The sequence below is a fragment of the Schistocerca gregaria genome, chromosome 2 (genome assembly GCF_023897955.1).
Source record: "Schistocerca gregaria isolate iqSchGreg1 chromosome 2, iqSchGreg1.2, whole genome shotgun sequence".
Lineage (NCBI taxonomy): Eukaryota > Metazoa > Arthropoda > Insecta > Orthoptera > Acrididae > Schistocerca > Schistocerca gregaria.
Window position 1 is genome coordinate 923,601,480 of NC_064921.1, and position 17,625 is coordinate 923,619,104.

The 17,625-nt window shown below is 42.8% G+C and overlaps 1 protein-coding gene across 1 annotated transcript in view; it reads right to left on the reverse strand.

Annotated features, from left to right (window-relative positions):
* Nucleotides 1-14,000: 14,000 nt before the first annotated feature.
* Nucleotides 14,001-17,625, reverse strand: part of LOC126336056 (glutamate receptor ionotropic, kainate glr-3-like) — a 123,514-nt gene continuing 119,889 nt past the window's right edge. The window contains exon 7 of the mRNA XM_049999536.1: nucleotides 14,001-14,369. Within this exon, the coding sequence (XP_049855493.1) occupies nucleotides 14,001-14,369 (369 nt within the window). The remainder of the gene's footprint in view (nucleotides 14,370-17,625) is intronic.

Sequence of the window (17,625 nt, forward strand, 5' to 3'; positions counted from 1 at the left end):
TGGAGCGGGCTGCAAACAATGGTGTAGACAGTGAAACAAGTAGTGAACAGGGAACAATTATCGATCGATCAGTCGGCAACAGCTCGCCTCAGGATTCCGAAATGACAGGACACATTCTTGCAAATACTGTAGATTCAAGTTTTGCGCCCTCAGTGCTTTCTCAAATAAGTAAAGACACATTTTCTGTTTTTCAAACTGCGAATATTGCCGGTTCAAATGCATTGCCGAATAGCACTAAGGAACATGTTTCAGACACCAGTGCATTGTTATTACAATTAATGCAACAAATGGGACAAAAGCTTCAAAAGTTAGACACAATGGAACAAAATCAGATACAAACACAGCAAAAGCTTCAAATGTTAGACACAATGGAACAAAATCAGAGACAAACACAGCAAAAGCTTCAAAAGTTAGACGCAATGGAACAAAAGCTTCAAAAGTTAGACTCAGTGGAACATACACTTGAACTAACACGTGAAGATTTAACTACTGAATTACATAAAATCGAATCGAAATGTCAAAAAGTCTGTAATGACGTAAAAACACAAATTTGTGAGCATTTCCAACCTATTTTTTCGCGGCTTGAAAATGCATTACAGAATCACGAAGCAGCCATAAAAGAACTGCAAATATTGTTCATGAAAATCATGAGACCTAGCAAGCTAAAACTGACTCAGTTGAATCTAACGATTCGGTTACGCAACTTGCAAAAACTCAAGCGAACTTAAAGGACACAGTAGATACTCTGAAAATTGGTTCAGAAAGACACATGGAGGACATTAGTTCATTATCAGAGAAAGTAGTTGAACTTTCGGATCAGCTAAATAATTTATCTACGAAAGTAGATGATAACCTGAATGACACAAAACCGGTAGTCTTTAATGACACAGAAGAGTTCGAACAAATTAGGAAATTCAAACAAAATCAGAATCAAATTAATACGCAACACCAAAGAGAAATCCGGGAAGTACAAGATCAGCTGACACAGGTAATGCAAGAATTACGTATTTCAGAGGACACTCGCACTCCAATACGGGAGGAGGGAAATAAAAATATGGAACTGCCACAAAATAACAACACAGGCCACTTTGGAGATTATGAAAGAAATTGGCAAAGTACACCGAATTTTGAGATGGAACCGCCGAAACGACCTAACAATGACCGACATGCGACCCGCGGACACGATGATTTTGACTATAAGCTGTTCATTGCTACACGTAAATTCAAAACATTTAAGAATTCTGACAACGACATTCATCCACAAGCGTGGCTCCATCAATTCTCTCATTGTTTTCCTCCCAACTGGTCACTAGAGCACAGATTAGAATTTATGTGTGGCTACTTAGAGATTGAACCAGCTGTAAGAATGCGATCGGTCATTCACGATTGCCACAGTGAAGGAGAATTTTACCATGCCTTCCTCTCGGCATATTGGTCCCAAGCCACATAAGACCGAGTAAAACATGGCATCATGATGATGAAACATTTCGAACAATCTGAATTTTCCAGTCTTGTGAATAATTTTGAAGACATGTTGCACAAGAATCAGTACCTGTCAAACCCATACAACCCGTCAGAACTCATCCGCATTTGCTTAATCAAATTGCCTGAACATTTATGTCATATTATTTTGGCAGGCCGTTGCAAAGACGACATTGAAGCTTTTCAGCGACTCTTACAAGAATTAGAAATTGACACTGACAATCGCAGAACGCGAAAACAGGAACACAACAATTATAGGTCACATCAGTCGCAATTCCGCGATGAAAGAAACAATAACTGGACACGACAAGGCCATTCTCACAACACAAATCGTGACCAAAACGGACACCACCCTTATGACAACCACTGGCAGAGTAATAGTTACAGAGAAAGATCGCATTTCCGTAGTAATGAATATCACAGAGACAGAGAAACAGACAATATGGCAACCACAACTATTATTATTATCACGGGAGACAGAATAACTTCAGACGCAACGGTCCAGCGCGCAATTACGATTCAGGGAGTAATTCTCCACCACGTGGCCGACAAGAAAGAAACTATGGAATCTACCGACAAAATGAGAGACCTGAATTGCATCATAACTGGCGGGATTCCTACAGGACAGGGCACTCTCGACAAAGTGAATTTGTAGAAGTTAGTTCTCCTAACCCCAATAACGATGCGCGCCATCAAAGAGGCGGACAATGACTCGCACCGCAAGCAGCCATGCGCGCCCTCTGGCTCAGAGAAAAATAACGTAAGACGCAAACCTTGAGAAAAATTTTAGCATTCCTTACCGACGTACACAACATGATAATTGCTTTGAAGTTAAAACTCTGCGAAATAGAAAGGGTAAATGATGGCACCACATTTCACATGTAAAACCGTTTATTGAAAGATAATCTGCTTTTTAACTTTTGTTTTTGCCAAAAAAATTTTCACTTTACATTACTAGTTTGCTTTGTCAGACTTAGAATATGTTAATATGCAACAATATTTGAAGTTAAATATCCAGTCTAGAACCTACGGAACATATTTAGACAGTATTTACGAGTGCATTGTTATTGTGAACAGACGACACAGTGTTGTTGTGTGTGTGTACATTCTTGCTTGTTAGTGGCACGGTTACGTAACGACCATAAGGCTCACATACTTAGAACATTTAGCAGTACTGCTAATGAGATTTTAATGCAACATTTTGGTTTACTTGAAAATACATTCTGGATTTAAAAGTACTTTCTGTGAGACACCAGATGACACAGTGGTATATGTGACAGCTACACGATTTTATCAAGACGCTACTAATGAGTGACAATTTACAATGTTGCTTTTGAGGTTTATCTATTTTATATCTGCACAGTTTTTCTGAATTACTCTGGAAAGTAAATCATGTTTTAGTAGTAAGTTTTGTGGTATAGCTACAAGGAGACAGCCTTTTCCGTAGCACAACAATACGTTACAGCACAGTACTTTCCTCATCACGGCAATAAGCGTAATAACTAAGATATTTATACGCAAAGCATTTCACTTTTGTTTATCATGAGGTAAGTACATTGACTTCTACAGAACTTAGCTTTTGGAGGACGATAACTACTACACTTCCACAGAGATTATCTTACAACACGACGCACAGTTTAGCGCTACAGTACCCGTATTTGAGTGACTAATTTTGTACTTGAAACATTTATTTTTAAAGATATTTGAAGTACAATGATACAAAGGTTTTCCGTGATACATTTCATTCCATTGCTGTAATCTGTAACACCTGAGGATATAATACATTAATCCTCACGGGGGTACACGCTTACATTGTCTACCATGTGTATGGCAAGCACAAGGAGCCCTAGCTAATATGGTATTTGCTTATACAACTTTACACATCGGTACCATATTTCCCTAACACATAAATTACACAGCTATCTGATCATTTAACTGAGAGACAAACATTTTTTTTTACTACATCAGTGACACATGTTTACGTAATTATACTGTTGGATAACTTCACACTTACGAAATTGTATTTTGTCTGTACTTTGTGAACTGTTCATATTTTTTCGGAACCATTGTGATACTATGAGAGCTTTGAATGACGTATTTGATATGGGATCATGATTTTTAAAGTACGTTTGAGGTAGATGACACTTTTGAAATGAGTAGAGAATTTTTTTTAGGTTTTGAAATTATTGGAGGAAGCTACGACGATTTTGAGAATTTGACTGAGGTGTTATGATGTTATTATTATGATGACTATGTGTATTATGCTGTTGCAGTATGTTTATGATCAATAAGCTGTTGCTGTATGAGTTATTTGATTATGCTACGTATTTATTATGATGAAATATTGAAGAAGTGTCTATGAATATGTATATGTGTAATAAAGCAAGGAATAATGAGTAGTGGTTAGGGACTCTGATTTGTGAAAAAGGATGTTGGAAACCGAGAATCGTACTTTAAGAGTTATGAAATGTGTGTATATGCGTGAATGTATCACTATGCTGGCGAAAATTTTTTGGGCACTATTATATTTAAATGATTTTATGTCTTCAGATTTGTAACGCAAATTCTTGACCTGTGAAATTTTTTTTATGAGACTGCCACTGTAGCGGAAACTGGTGTCGTAACATTCCGGTAAGAAACTTAAGTGACCACCTGCACGTAATGCGTCGTGGGCGCCCAGCTTGGCGACAGCCACCAGGAAACAAGCCATTAGTGTGTGCTTTTCAGAGGCACAAGAAAAAAAAAGCGAGGCCATTATCCTCGATATTGACATTTCTTTGTAGAAAGCATCGCTCATTACTTGGAAAAGATACTTATTTACTTCTGCACACCTGATAATGACAATCGTCTTTCTACGAGAGTTGAGAGAATTTGTACTAACTTATGAAATGTCTCATGACTATTTAATGATATTTTTATGCTTTGCCTTTCATAGTTGCTTATTTCATTTTATATCTGTTTTCCAGCTGTGTTACAACATTGGTTTTATAAAATAAAAGTAAATGCATTTGCTAATGTGAAAACTTTCTGTAAACAGATATATTAAATAATAATTTTATGATCCACATTCTTAAAAAAAAGGAGCACTTGGAAAGGAAAGAACAATAAGAAGGGACTAGTAACAGGAACTGCATACATAATATTCTTTTCAAGTACTTGGTAATTTATTTCATAGAATAAGTTGTGGTGCACCACTTTAATTGCATAGACATTAAGATGTGAATAGACATTGTCCTTATCGGCATTGTTGTCTTTAGTGTAACATTTTTTCTGCTTGAGCTTTGTCATGTTTAGGTACAAGTTATAGCATTTGCTGCTGCTGTTTGACATGCATAGTGCTACTGAATGTCACTTTGTATTACTAGGTTAAGCCAATTTTATTACTGATTTATTTTTCTTGTTTGCTGCGCATTGCCTTATATTAGTTGTAATATTGCTGCCTTTTTTTTGCCAATTTCCATTTTTTTATCATTGCTGTTTGTGTAAATTGTTTTGTGCTGCTGCATTGCCTCTTCCCTTAGTTAAGCATCTGAGCTCAGTAGATTTAAGTTAGCTTAAGAGGGGGTAGCCTATATAAGAGAATGAGTTGCGATGGATTTGAAGAAATGCACTGAGAGGTTATATGAGAAAAGTACAAAAGCAGGTATAGATAGGACTTTTTGGAAATAATGAAGAACGAAGGGAGATCTCCGAGAAGTAAAGAAAGTTTTGTTTGCAAAATACTGCAGTAAAACAAACCCTGCCCTTTCCTTGTGTTATCCCATTATGTGTTTGTGTACCCTTGGGCATTTGTGTTCTTCCTGTCTTTATGTGTTTATCAGATGAGAGTTACGTTGCAGAATTTTTCTGATAATATGTTATTTACTTTGTAAAGATGTTAAGACATTAATTATCTGTTCTGTTTTAATGCTCATGTGTGAAGTTGATGTTTCGAAATTTATTCTGATTGTTTATGTATGTGCTCCTGTCACAATTCCTGTAACACTGATGTATATGTTATTTCGATTATTTTGTAAAGCCTGCATTACTGCAAATGTTATCTGTACTATTATGTTCTTTAATGATATATTTTGTACCTTTGTTATTGTATTCTCATGTTATAAAATTGTAATTGACACCAGTTCATCAAATTAAGTAACTTGTAAATTACATTTAACTCCACACGTTTCTGTTGCTCATAGTATATGGACAATATGTGAGAAGTAGGGACTGATAGTGTTTGCATGTGTGTTAATAATTCAGTATAGGACTGGATAACAGCATTGCTGGTTGTAAGGACAATTCCAAAAACTTTGTGCATGCACAAGTGGTGGTTGATGGACTTGCTATATTCTCCGCAAGACTCTTCGATGGTGATTGTGCACCTGCACAGTCGCAACAGATGGCTGCTGGCTATCTCTACAAGGACTTAAGTGGGTCTGCACCTTTGATGACCCACAAATACCATTATTTCTACGAGGACTGTAGTGGGTCTGCACCTTTGAGGACCCACCAATACCATTATTTCTACAAGGACTGCAGTGGGTCTGCACCTCTGGTGGCCCACCAATAGTAATCTCTACCAGGACTACAGTGGGTCTGCTCTGTGATGGCCTACCTACCGATAGTCTTCAACGCCGACTGACTCTGCTGTGGCCCATTACCTGTCTGCATGTCAAGAGTCAGCACTGTCTTTCGTTGGAAGGACAACACTACTTCTTCAAGACTGCTTAGAAATCCACTACTTCCAAGTGCAATTTCTTTTATTGCTCAGACTTTGAAAAAAGAAAACACTGCAATTTTACTGTGATGAACGATCAGGACTGTCTTTATGGACTGTGAGAAAATGTTATCTTCTGACCAACATTGTATTAATAAGTGTGTGCATTTGATATCTTTGTTATAGTAATTATGAAAAATTTTATCAAATCATTATTGGCCACTGCCCAAAACAATTTGTAAAATTTTTTTGTGGGGAGCATGGGGGCTATGTAAGTAGGTTGTATAGGTTTTCTTATTGGTAACGCCACATAGTGCTCTGTATGAAAAATCACTGGCTGTGCTGTGCGCAGTCTGTGGCTAGATTGCATTGTTGTCTGCCATTGTAGTGTCGGGTAGCGGCAGCTGGATGCTAACAGCGCGTAGCGTTGCGCAGTTGGAGGTGAGCCGCCAGCAGTGGTGGAAGTGGGGAGAGAGATGGCGGAGTTTTGAAATTTGTAAGAATTGGTGTCATGAACTGATATATATATATATATATATATATATATATATATATATATATATATATATATATATATATAATGACTATAAAGGTAAATACATTGTTTGTTCTCTATTAAAATCTTTCATTTGGTAACTGTGCCTATCAGTAGTTAGTGACTTCCATAGTTTGAATCTTTTAGTTAGCTGGCAGTAGTGGCACTCCCTGTATTGCAGTAGTTCGAGTAACGAAGATTTTTGTGAGGTAAGTGATTTGTGAAACATATAGGTTAATGTTAGGGAGGGCCATTCTTTCTTAGGGATTTTTGAAAGTCAGATTGCGTTGCTCTATAAACTAGTGTGTGTCAGTTTAAGCTCAGTCGCGTACAATTGTTCAATGGGGACGTTTCAATACTACATACTTAAAATGTCCTGAATCCGTTTATCAACTGATAATCATACAGATCAAAATTTTCAAAGTTACTACCCACGTGCAAGCGAATACAACGATCAAGTACCACAGGAATAGTTTACACTTTGCACTTAATTCAGAACGTGTAGTATTAGTAAATATAATTCTCGGCGTTACTGTCAGATATCACTGTGCAAGTCCCACAATATTCCGTCGGTGCTTGTTGTTGTGTTCACTGGTGCAAGACGCTCCTGCTTATACTGACTTGGGGAGTCGGAAGTCTTAGGGGTGAGGAGCAGGAATTATACAACTACGGGGAGACCCTCTCGGTTGGACGATAGTAGCCATCATAGTGCCCAGCGCCCCCTGCTGGGAACTCAGAGAGGCCTTCTCTGCGTGTGCTGTGGAATGTGCCGCCAGACGCTGCCGCGGTTAACAGCTGAGTTAACTCTCTGCAGCTCAAAGTGTCGGGTCTTAAATCGAAGATTGTTGTTTTTCTTGTTTTAAATTAATAGTAGCCAGTGCTACATACCAGGTAGCGCTAGGCTGAAATCAGGCATCCCTGATAGTAAGACTGTCTGTCGTACAGACATATATGGCTACCTTAGGAAACCATACGAGAATGATGACGCAAAAGATAAGTCAGCAATTTGCTGATAAAAAATTTGATGCTCTATATTCAGGCAGTGGAGCATTGGTCAGGCTGGCCCAGACATGTATGTCGATGGTGTTCAGTACAATGTTTTCAAGACATCTCATTGTAGATTAAGTGGTGTAGTTGGGGGTAGTATTCACACCCTCAGTTAAGCAGCCTTGGATTTCAGAGAAAGAGAGAGAGAGAAAGAAGCTACTGAACTTTCATGGAAAGCCTCCCTACTGGGCGCTTAAGACTTGACGTCATACTTGCCCTTGATTCCCTCATCAAATTTCGTCCCAAAGTCGATCTATGCCTAAGTCGATCTACAACAGTTCGTAGTGGAGCCAGATGGGGCTCTGTTCATGTTAATTTTACTTCTGATAGGACTTTACGGGCACAGGACAGACTCTAGACTACAGCGAAGACGACTAACGTGCATAGAAAGTCACTGAGACTCGCCTCGTGGGGAGTAACAGTGTAACATTAAGGCAAGATAGTCCAGGTGCATGTAGAGACAAACATGTCAATTAAAAATTACGTGTGGATGAGTCCTTGAGATAAAATGAATAATTGGATACAACAATGCGATTTATTTGCCACTGTTTATCATACTTCTTGAATACTGGTGTGACCGGTGCAAGGCAGTCTTTGAACATTTTCCGTCGTTCTAGCAAGACGTTTCTCATTTAACGATATACAAAAATGTTATTTTCAACACCCATCAATACATATTGAATTTGCTATCACTATTAGTATTATTCTTGCAATTATTAATACTACTGTTAATAGCATAATAAGTAAAAGTAATAGAGGTGTAAATATGAGAACCTTCTTTTGGTATTCACTTAAAGGTACATTTTTGGTAAAATGTTTTATATTTGACCTTCAGTAATAACTATAATGACTTTCGTAAATGATAAAGAGTAAAATAATAATGAATATTAACTATTTCTATTCGAAAACCAATGTGCACAGGAAGCTTGCAAACTAGCAATGGAAAATATGGAGCAAATCTGGGCGCTCTCAAAAAAGTGATAAAAACCTATTAGAAAATTTTTGTGAACAAGATAAAACAATAAAAATTATACTGATTCTGGTTGTATTGTTGATTTTGTGTACTTAAACTTATGGCTTGTCGTTTTCAGGTTCATAAAAATTTTATTTTTATCTTTATTACTTTTGTGTTGTAATTTCATGTACTGACACCTTCCATGACCTTCGAGATTTGCTCCTCTGTTTGGTCCTACAGAATTTTACCTGTAAATAAAATAAATAAATGATAGAGTCTACGTGGGTCCACATTTGTTGTATAACACATTCAACTTGCATTTCTCCGTAGGCAACTGGAAAGAGCTTTTCATCCACAAAAAAGACAAGCTACACCACTCAAGTGTTTTGTACTCCTATCGTTGATAAGTTGATCGTTGTTGGTGTCGGCAAGGGGAAGGTCGCGGGAGTCTGATGATAAATGAGATTGTTTCGTGTGCCAGAAGCCAGGTGAGCTACGAACTCGGCCTCTTGTTGATAAGGTGCTCTGTGGGTATTTAGATTAGACTTATGCTGAATCTATCACCCCATATCATGTAAACTGGTAGATTACCATCAGGAAGCCAATAGCCTACGAGAAATATCAACTGCCGCGCACATCGGAAAATGTTGTTTGATAAATTCCTGAAATTTTCAGGGGCCTCGCGTATTGTTTATGGTTGGAGGGCCTGGAGCATTTCAGTGGAACTGTTTATTTTAATGGTTGCTGAAAGTTAGAGTTTGATCTGGTTACTAATATTTATTCAAACATTTTGTGGCAAAAGTAATCATGATACCCAGACTTCGAACTTAAAAACGAATTTTAGAATGAATTTAAAGAACTAAAATATATTAATGACATGAAAATTAGTGGTTGTTATGGTCGCCACCAGCATGTTGCTGGACAATTACGGTTGAGATGGTGACCGGGCACATGAAGGGCACGAATTATACTTTCAACCGTGATCGCAAAGCTTTGAAAATTAAACAAAAAGATATGAATTCGAAGTGAGCATAAAACAGCAATAAATAAAGGAAGAATCAGAGAGTTGCATCACCAAGCAGAAGTTCGAATCAGCATATCCACACGAATCTCAATACGGACTACCGAATTCCTCTGCCAGTTCTTGGTAGCCTTCTTTCAGACGTCGGAAAGGCACCCCGAACCATCTTTTGGAGCCAGTACCACAAAGGGCTTAAGTGGTTCTCCAATCCGGGACCTAGAAATTCATTCCCTAAGCTCTTACAGGATGTTTCAAAAATGACCGGTATACTTGAAACGGCAATACCAACTAAACGAGCAGCGATAGAAATACACCGTTTGTTGCAATATGCTTGGGACAACAGTACATTTTCAGGCAGACAAACTTTCGAAATGACAATAGTTACAATTGTCAACAACAGATGGCGCTGTGGTCTGGGAAACTCTATAGTACGATATTTTCCACATATCCACCATGCGTAGCAATAATATGGCGTAGTCTCTGAATTAAATTACCCGAAAACTTTGACAACGTGTCTGGCGGAATGGCTTCACATGGAGATGAGATGTACTGCTTCAGCTGTTCAATTGTTTCTGGATTCTGGCGGTACATCTGGTCTTTCAAGTGTCCCCACAGAAAGAAGTCACAGGGGTTCATGTCTGGCGAATAGGGAGGCCAAACCACGCCGCCTCCAGTATGTTTCGGATAGCCCAAAGCAATCACACGATCATCGAAATATTCATTCAGGAAATTAAAGACGTCGGCCGTGCGATGTGGCCGGGCACCATCTTGCATAAACCACGAGGTGTTCGCAGTGGCGTCTAAGGCAGTTTGTACCACCACAAATTCACGAAGAATGTCCAGATAGCATGATTCAGTAATCGTTTCGGATCTGAAAAATGGGCCAAAGATTCCTCTGGAAGAAATGGCGGCCCAGACCAGTACTTTTTGAGGATGCAGGGACGATGGGACTGCAACATGGGGCTTTTCGGTTCCCCATATGCGCCAGTGCTGTTTATTGTAGAAGCCGTCCAGGTAAAAATAAGCTTCGTCAGTAAACCAAATGCTGCCCACATGCACATCGCCGTCATCAATCCAGTGCACTGTATCGTTAGCGAATGTCTCTCGTTCAGCAGTGGTAGCGGCACTGAGTGGTTGCTGCGTTTGAATTTGGTATGGATAGAGGTGTAAACTCTGGCGCATGAGACGATACGTGGACGTTGGCGTCATTTGGACCGCAGCTGCAACATGGCGAACGGAAAACCGAGGCCGCTGTTGGATCACCTGCTGCACTAGCTGCGCGTTGCCCTCTGTGGTTGCCGTACGCGGTCGCCCTACCTTTCCCGCATGTTCATCTGTAACGTTCCCAGTCCGTTGAAATTTTTCAAACAGATCCTTTATTGTATCGCTTTTCGGTCCTTTGGTTACATTAAACCTCCGTTGAAAACTTCGTCTTGTTGCAACAACACTGTGTTCTAGGCGTCGGAATTCCAACACCAGAAAAATCCTCTGTTCTAAGGAATAAACCATGTTGTCCACAGCACACTTGCACGTTGTGAACAGCACACGCTTACAGCAGAAAGATGACGTACAGAATGGCGCACCCACAGACTGCGTTGTCTTCTATATCTTTCACATCACTTGCAGCGCCATCTGTTGTTGAAAATTGTAACTACTGTAATTTCGAAAGTTTGTCCGCCTGAAAATGTACTGTTGTCCCAAGCATATTGCAACAAACGGTGTATTTCTATCGCTGCTCGTTTAGTTTTTATTGCCGTTTCCAATATACCGGTCATTTTTGAAACACCCTGTATTATACTCTTAAAAATGTATCCGGCAATGAGGTACGTGAACCACGAAATGGGAAACAAGTGTCCCCCCGTTCTCACATGCAGGATTGTTTGTCGGAAATGTTAAGAACTTTTTCGTGCTTCGCACTACGTTCCCACGGGAAGCGCAAAACTTGGAAGTTTGCATACATACCAGTGGCTAATTATTTTGCTTTAGGTAACTTGTCTGAAGACCACACACAACAAGATAACGCCATATGGATAACAAGGGACTCCATACAGAGTTTGTTCACGAGCAGAGTTCTCACCCCTTCCTCCAGTGGTTTCTTGCTCTGCCACAGACGACACCTGTCTTCCATTCCGCCGCTCATTAACTGCAGAATCTGAGCCAGGATAATAATCCCTGGAAGGCTCACCCCACTTCCCGCGCACTCTGCCTTCTGAGTGACTGGCAACTCTTCCAGAGCATGCGAAATTTCCTCCTGTTTCCACCAAAGCGAAAAGGAGTTCCCCTGGTCAGTAGCAGATGAATTTATGGGAAAAAGCTACTACAACAATGAAGTGTTACGTGAGGTACAGAAAGGTGGGCAGCCCACGTTGCTAGAAGATACCCTTTACTACTCATGTACTCATTGCCCAATACCAGTAAAAAGTGAAAACGGGATCAGAAAGTAAATAAAGTGAAAGAGTCTTGTACACAGATTAAGGATGCAAATGGAATAAAGCATGAGGAGGAAGGCGTGTTTTAGGCTTTTGATATTCTCTTTTTATAAACACCTTGGTCGTCTCACACGTGCACCCTCACTGGCTTGCAGCCCTGGAATCAACGATCTCTTCTAGTACTTTTATCAAGAAATTGGTTTAATAGACCCTTGTATGGTGCTCCAGCACTCTCTGTTTTGCGTCCCCGAGTCGTGGTTCTCTTGATGATGTTAGCGACAGGAATGTTTAGAATGGAGGAACTGCTTTGACTTGCAGCCCTGGACTCAACTACCTCTTCTTGACACTTTTATCAAGAAATTGGTTAAATGGATCCTTGTATGATGCTCCATCGCTCGCTGTTTTGCGTCCCCGAGTGGTGGTTGTCTTAATTATGTTCGCGTCAAGAGATATTTCGAATGGTGGAACTGCATTTGAAAACTCCATGGATAATTAAGGTTTTAATATTGGGTCCCACATTTACATCAACTCTACCTAAGCAAGTGAATACTATCAAAGTAGCATAATGACGTCAGTTCTTAAAGGCGTGTTTCTAAAATTAGGTTAGAATTATGATTTTAAGATATCAATGTGAAATAATTACTTACAAGTTCCAGGCTGAAATGCCGACTCACTTCAGAAGATGTTGCCCGCTGTAGGCAAAGAAACGTCAGGAAGGAGAAGAAGTTTTATATATGGACCAAAGCAATTCAGCGCGGAAGTTTTAATTATGAAGACGCCAGCCGTGAAAGCTTATGATTAATGTGAAATCACTTTAGTCCAGCAATAAGAAAATGTAAATAAAATGGTTTCGCATACCTGCGAAGGCTTTGCAGTCCAGTACAAACATCAATTTGGACAAAACCCCAGGCTCCATGCACGCTACTTCATAGAGACATTCCAACGTTCCCTGGTAACTTCTATCAACAACCGGAACTGCGTAAATCCTGCTCTGTAGTTTTACTCCTTTTCCTCTAGCAGTAGTTGTTCTCGTAGTATTTAAAATAGCATTAACACAATTAGACCTCAATTACTACTGTTATTCAAACTGTCAAAAGACACGTTAGGATCTTGTTGAATTAATATTTATTTGTATTTCTGCCACTTTATTACTATTTCTAAAATCTGTGGTGTCCTTCTTTCTGACCGAAGGATCAGATGCATTGTGATCACGCACCCACTGTGAACCGAGACACAAAGGAATTAGTAGCTACTAGTGGACATCAGAGGGGAAAGTTTAAACTTTTTACCAGAGAGGGATTCGAACCTGGGCCCCCTGCTTCCTGGGAAGATGCGCTGACCACTGTCCCATCCAGATAGTCGTCAGCACATCTGCATGGAATACACTAGCATGCCTCCCGACAGGTGCTAATTCTCAACATGTCCGGACACTACAAGTGTAGAGCCGCTGGCCCCATGAGGATAAACGACAAATGGCACCAGATCAGTAGTATGTGGTTGAGATTTTGGGTCTAACGGGAGGTGTACTATGGTAGCCTGTGCAGTTACGTTGACCACTTTATCTTGATGGCACAGCAGTCAGCGTATCTGCCTAGTAACTAGGAAACCCAGTTTCGGATCTCAGTCTGCCACACATCTTCCACTTCCCGCGTTGATTTAAATCAAAACCAACCTTCAGCTAATGTATTTAATTAATCTGTGCCTCACAGTTTACAATACTGGAATTGCTATCCGGCCCATGTAAGAGAGTGCCTGATTCTTCTAGCTCGAGCAGGGTAAACAAATAAATCAGTGTAACGTTTCTTGAATAACAAAGACTGTTTGCAGGGAGTCTACCATAGAATTGCATTTTCTTGTAATGCTAGGTCAATAACGAAGTGCTTGATAGCTGTTTGGCCGCGTCTGTGCTTCGCAGTTAGAGGCGTGCGGTGTTCCCTCCACCGGCGCTCTTCCGGCCGCTGCAGTGCCTTCGCCGCTGCGGAAGGCGACTCCCGCTCCACGACGGTGGAGGAGTACTTGTTGGCAACCATTTCGGCCACGAAGGCGATCAGTGAGAGGCAGAGTCCCAGCGTGAGCAGCGCGAACTCTCCCTGCACGTGCGAAAGCCGCAGCTGCACCGGGTCGTCGCCGGCCGGCGAGGAGGCGCGCGCGCCCGCCTGCACGGCCAGCTGCACGCGGGGCGCCATCCACTGCCGCGACACCTGGCGGGCCAAAGTGCCACTCTTTCAGGAGCGAATATGGCTGCTCGGTCCCAGCCTGTCTAACGGTTTCCAGGCGACACAAATATCTGAATTTCGAAACTTCATACAAACACAACAAAAAAGTTTTTCATGACCTCCTTTCCCAGAACACCTGCACATACACTTTGACTGCGGATATTGTATCACAGACGCAGTCCCTTTGAGTGTTCTTAGATGTCACTAAAACGACCAAAAGATTTAAACAACCATGCATGAGCCTCGCCTACTACCTTGGCGCCACCCTTGATCGTCGCCTCTCCTGGACCCCTCATCTCCGGACAATCCAAGGCAAGGCACGCTCCCGACTCCGCCTCCTCAAGCTCCTCTCTGGCCGCACATGGGGTCTGGACCTGTCCACCGTCCTCCACACCTATAAATCCCTCATCCGTCCTATCCTTTGTTATGCCCATCTCGCCTCGATCTCCGCCCCTCCTCCCTTTTACCAATCCCTTCAAATCCTTGAACGCCATGCACTCCGCCTCGCCTATCACATCTGCCTCCCTTCCCCCACGCGGATCCTCTATGACCTCATCCCCTTCCCACACCTCCTCCTTTTCCTCGAACGGATACGGATCCTCTACACCTCCCGCAAGCTTGATCCTCCCCACCCGCTTGTCTCTCCCATCCTCTCCCACCCCAACCCGTTGCAGCGCCTGTACTCCTGTATCCCACCTGCTCTCCATCTTCACACTCTCCACACCCTCTCCCAAGGTGGCTTCCGCCAACTCCCCCTCCCGGATGATGCCCTCCTCCCCTCCATCTACCCCTCATACCAACTTTGAGCCTTGCCTTCCCCTCCCCTCTCCTCTCCTTATCCTGTGGGCACCCTCTCTCCCTTCTCTCCCTCCCTCCTTCCCTCCCCTCCCCCTCTCCCTGGGCTTCCACACACCACCCCTCCCTCTCCCATCTACTCCCCATTGGCATCAACCCCTCCCCCATTCCCTCCTACCCTCGCCCCTTCCCTCTGGCAGGTCCCCGGCCTTACTCGTGTGACAAGTACATCACCAACCGCCCGAGATGGTCGCCGCAGTGCTTATGTGTTTTGTCGTCCTGTTAGTGCATCCGTGTCTCTTGTTCCGTGCTCCATCGTTCACGTGTGCTACTTTGTATCTCTCCGTTATGTGCTGTGTGAATCGCTTTTAACTTGACTGCTCCACAGTGAACGGCTTCTGTTATTTTACTCCGTTTGTCTACTGTTTTTTTAACCTCCATGTCTCTTTGTATCTCTTACTGCTTGTACTAAGTTCATGTCTGTGGCCGAAGAGCGGCCTAGTTACGCCGCTGCTGGCCTACCTATGTATAGGTATAAAATAACAATAAAGAAAAAAAAACCTAGCGTACTAGACGGAGGGGATCCTACAGACGATCAGTTCCAGACATTCCACCAGGAAGGAGGTACACGGCTCGTGTTGTCTGTAGGTCAACCATGCCTAGACGGTCAATACTGCGGTTAGATCGCGTTCGCATTGTTTGTGCCAGGAAGGGCTCTCAACAAGTGAAGTATCCGGGTGTCTCGGAGTGAACCAAAGTGGTGTTGTTCGGACATGGAGGAAGTACAGAGAGACTGGAAATATCGGTGACATGCCTCGCTCAGGTCGCCCAAGGGCTACTGTGGGGCGGCGAGTAAGTTACTTCACTGGTTTAATGTTCTGATGCCGTCTTTAATCACGTGAGCCTGGCAACTAATTTGGTGGTCAGCCAGAAAGCGAAGGGCAACATACTGACCTTAGCTTCCAGTCTGCACGGCCAAATGCCGGTCCAGCTCACTGAAAGAAAAGTCTCTGTTTCCCATATCTTTGCGGGATCAGGACCATGACTTCAGTAACAGTTTAAACTTCCAATCAAGATTTAATTTAACTAAAGTTTCTCACAAACAACACTTAAAATTGCCTTATGTTCAATTGAAAACAAGTCTTTCTAACCTAACAGCAACTTTGGCAGTTCAGAGGCGACCTCTACGGTAACTTCCTACCAGATTGTTTTTCGCCCTGACTAACATCACTCACCTGAAAGTTAGCAATAAATGTTCAAAAATTAATGCTCGCCATGAAAGTGGAAATAAATTCACCATTACAATGCGGAATTTAATTTCACAAGGACGGCACACTAACAGTTATTTTACCGAATTCTAAACGATCCAGGACGGTGTACATTCCTCGCAAGTTCACTATGCGTTTTCACTGCCAAATACGCGCTTGTCACAGCTCGTCTCTGACGTCATCCGAGGCAGAGCGCGACCAGACGTTTAACTGGCGTGGACCTCACAGTGCGGAAGGGAAGATCCCGGAGCGGAGAACGCAGTTCAAAGTGTCCGCCAGTGATTGATGGAATGCCGGCAGCAATAACCGCAGGAGGCGTTTCGTGATAGCATTGGGCCCTACCCGCCTTCCTGGGATTGAGGCGGCAGAGCTGGAGTCCAACCTCATCGGCAGTGATGGGTGCAATCACATCGTCAGCGGCCCTGGCGGTGAGGAAAACCGGCAGGCGGTCTTCCTACTGAACTGCACTGCACTACACTGCAAATCTCTGGTTACATCTACCTGGAGTGAGACAGGCTAAGCAGCGAAGCTGCTGTTCCTGTGTGGACCCCAAGAACTATTGTTTGGGCTCACGGTTAGGATTGGCCTATGTGAGCGGTCGCGTGGGGGCGGACGCTGCGTCAAAAGCGTCATAGGGGCTGCGGAAGAATCTACTCCCGCAGCAGATCGGGCCAATGCGAGGTCGACCTGCGGTGGACTTGGTGTCCCAGTCCGCGAATAAGACGACTGCCAGAGTGTTCGGCAGAGGCATAGAACACCCTGGTGGACTGCCTGAAGCGATCCCACAGCAACGGGACGCCTGCTCCCTCATGAAGGAGCCTCGTGGAGTAACGAGATGGCTTGTGGAGAGCGAGTCTCAGCGCCCGATTCTGGACACGCTGGAGCATCTCAACGTGCGACGGGGCGCCATTCCCCCACACTACGGCGGCGTACACAGTCAGACGGTGCCGAAGGGGGAGGGTGGATGCGGGGTTCAGCAGCGGGTAGAGCGCCTGGTTACGCCCAATCGCCAACCCCCTGATGTCTCGGATGTGCGGCAGCCAGGTGAGATGCCTGTCCAGCGTCACACACTCAGGTATTTGCCGGTTGGTGACCACGGGATGGGGCCTCCCGAGATCGTGACAGACGGCAGGGCAGGAGGCAGTCGTCTCCGAATGAAGACGACCGCCTGGCTCTTG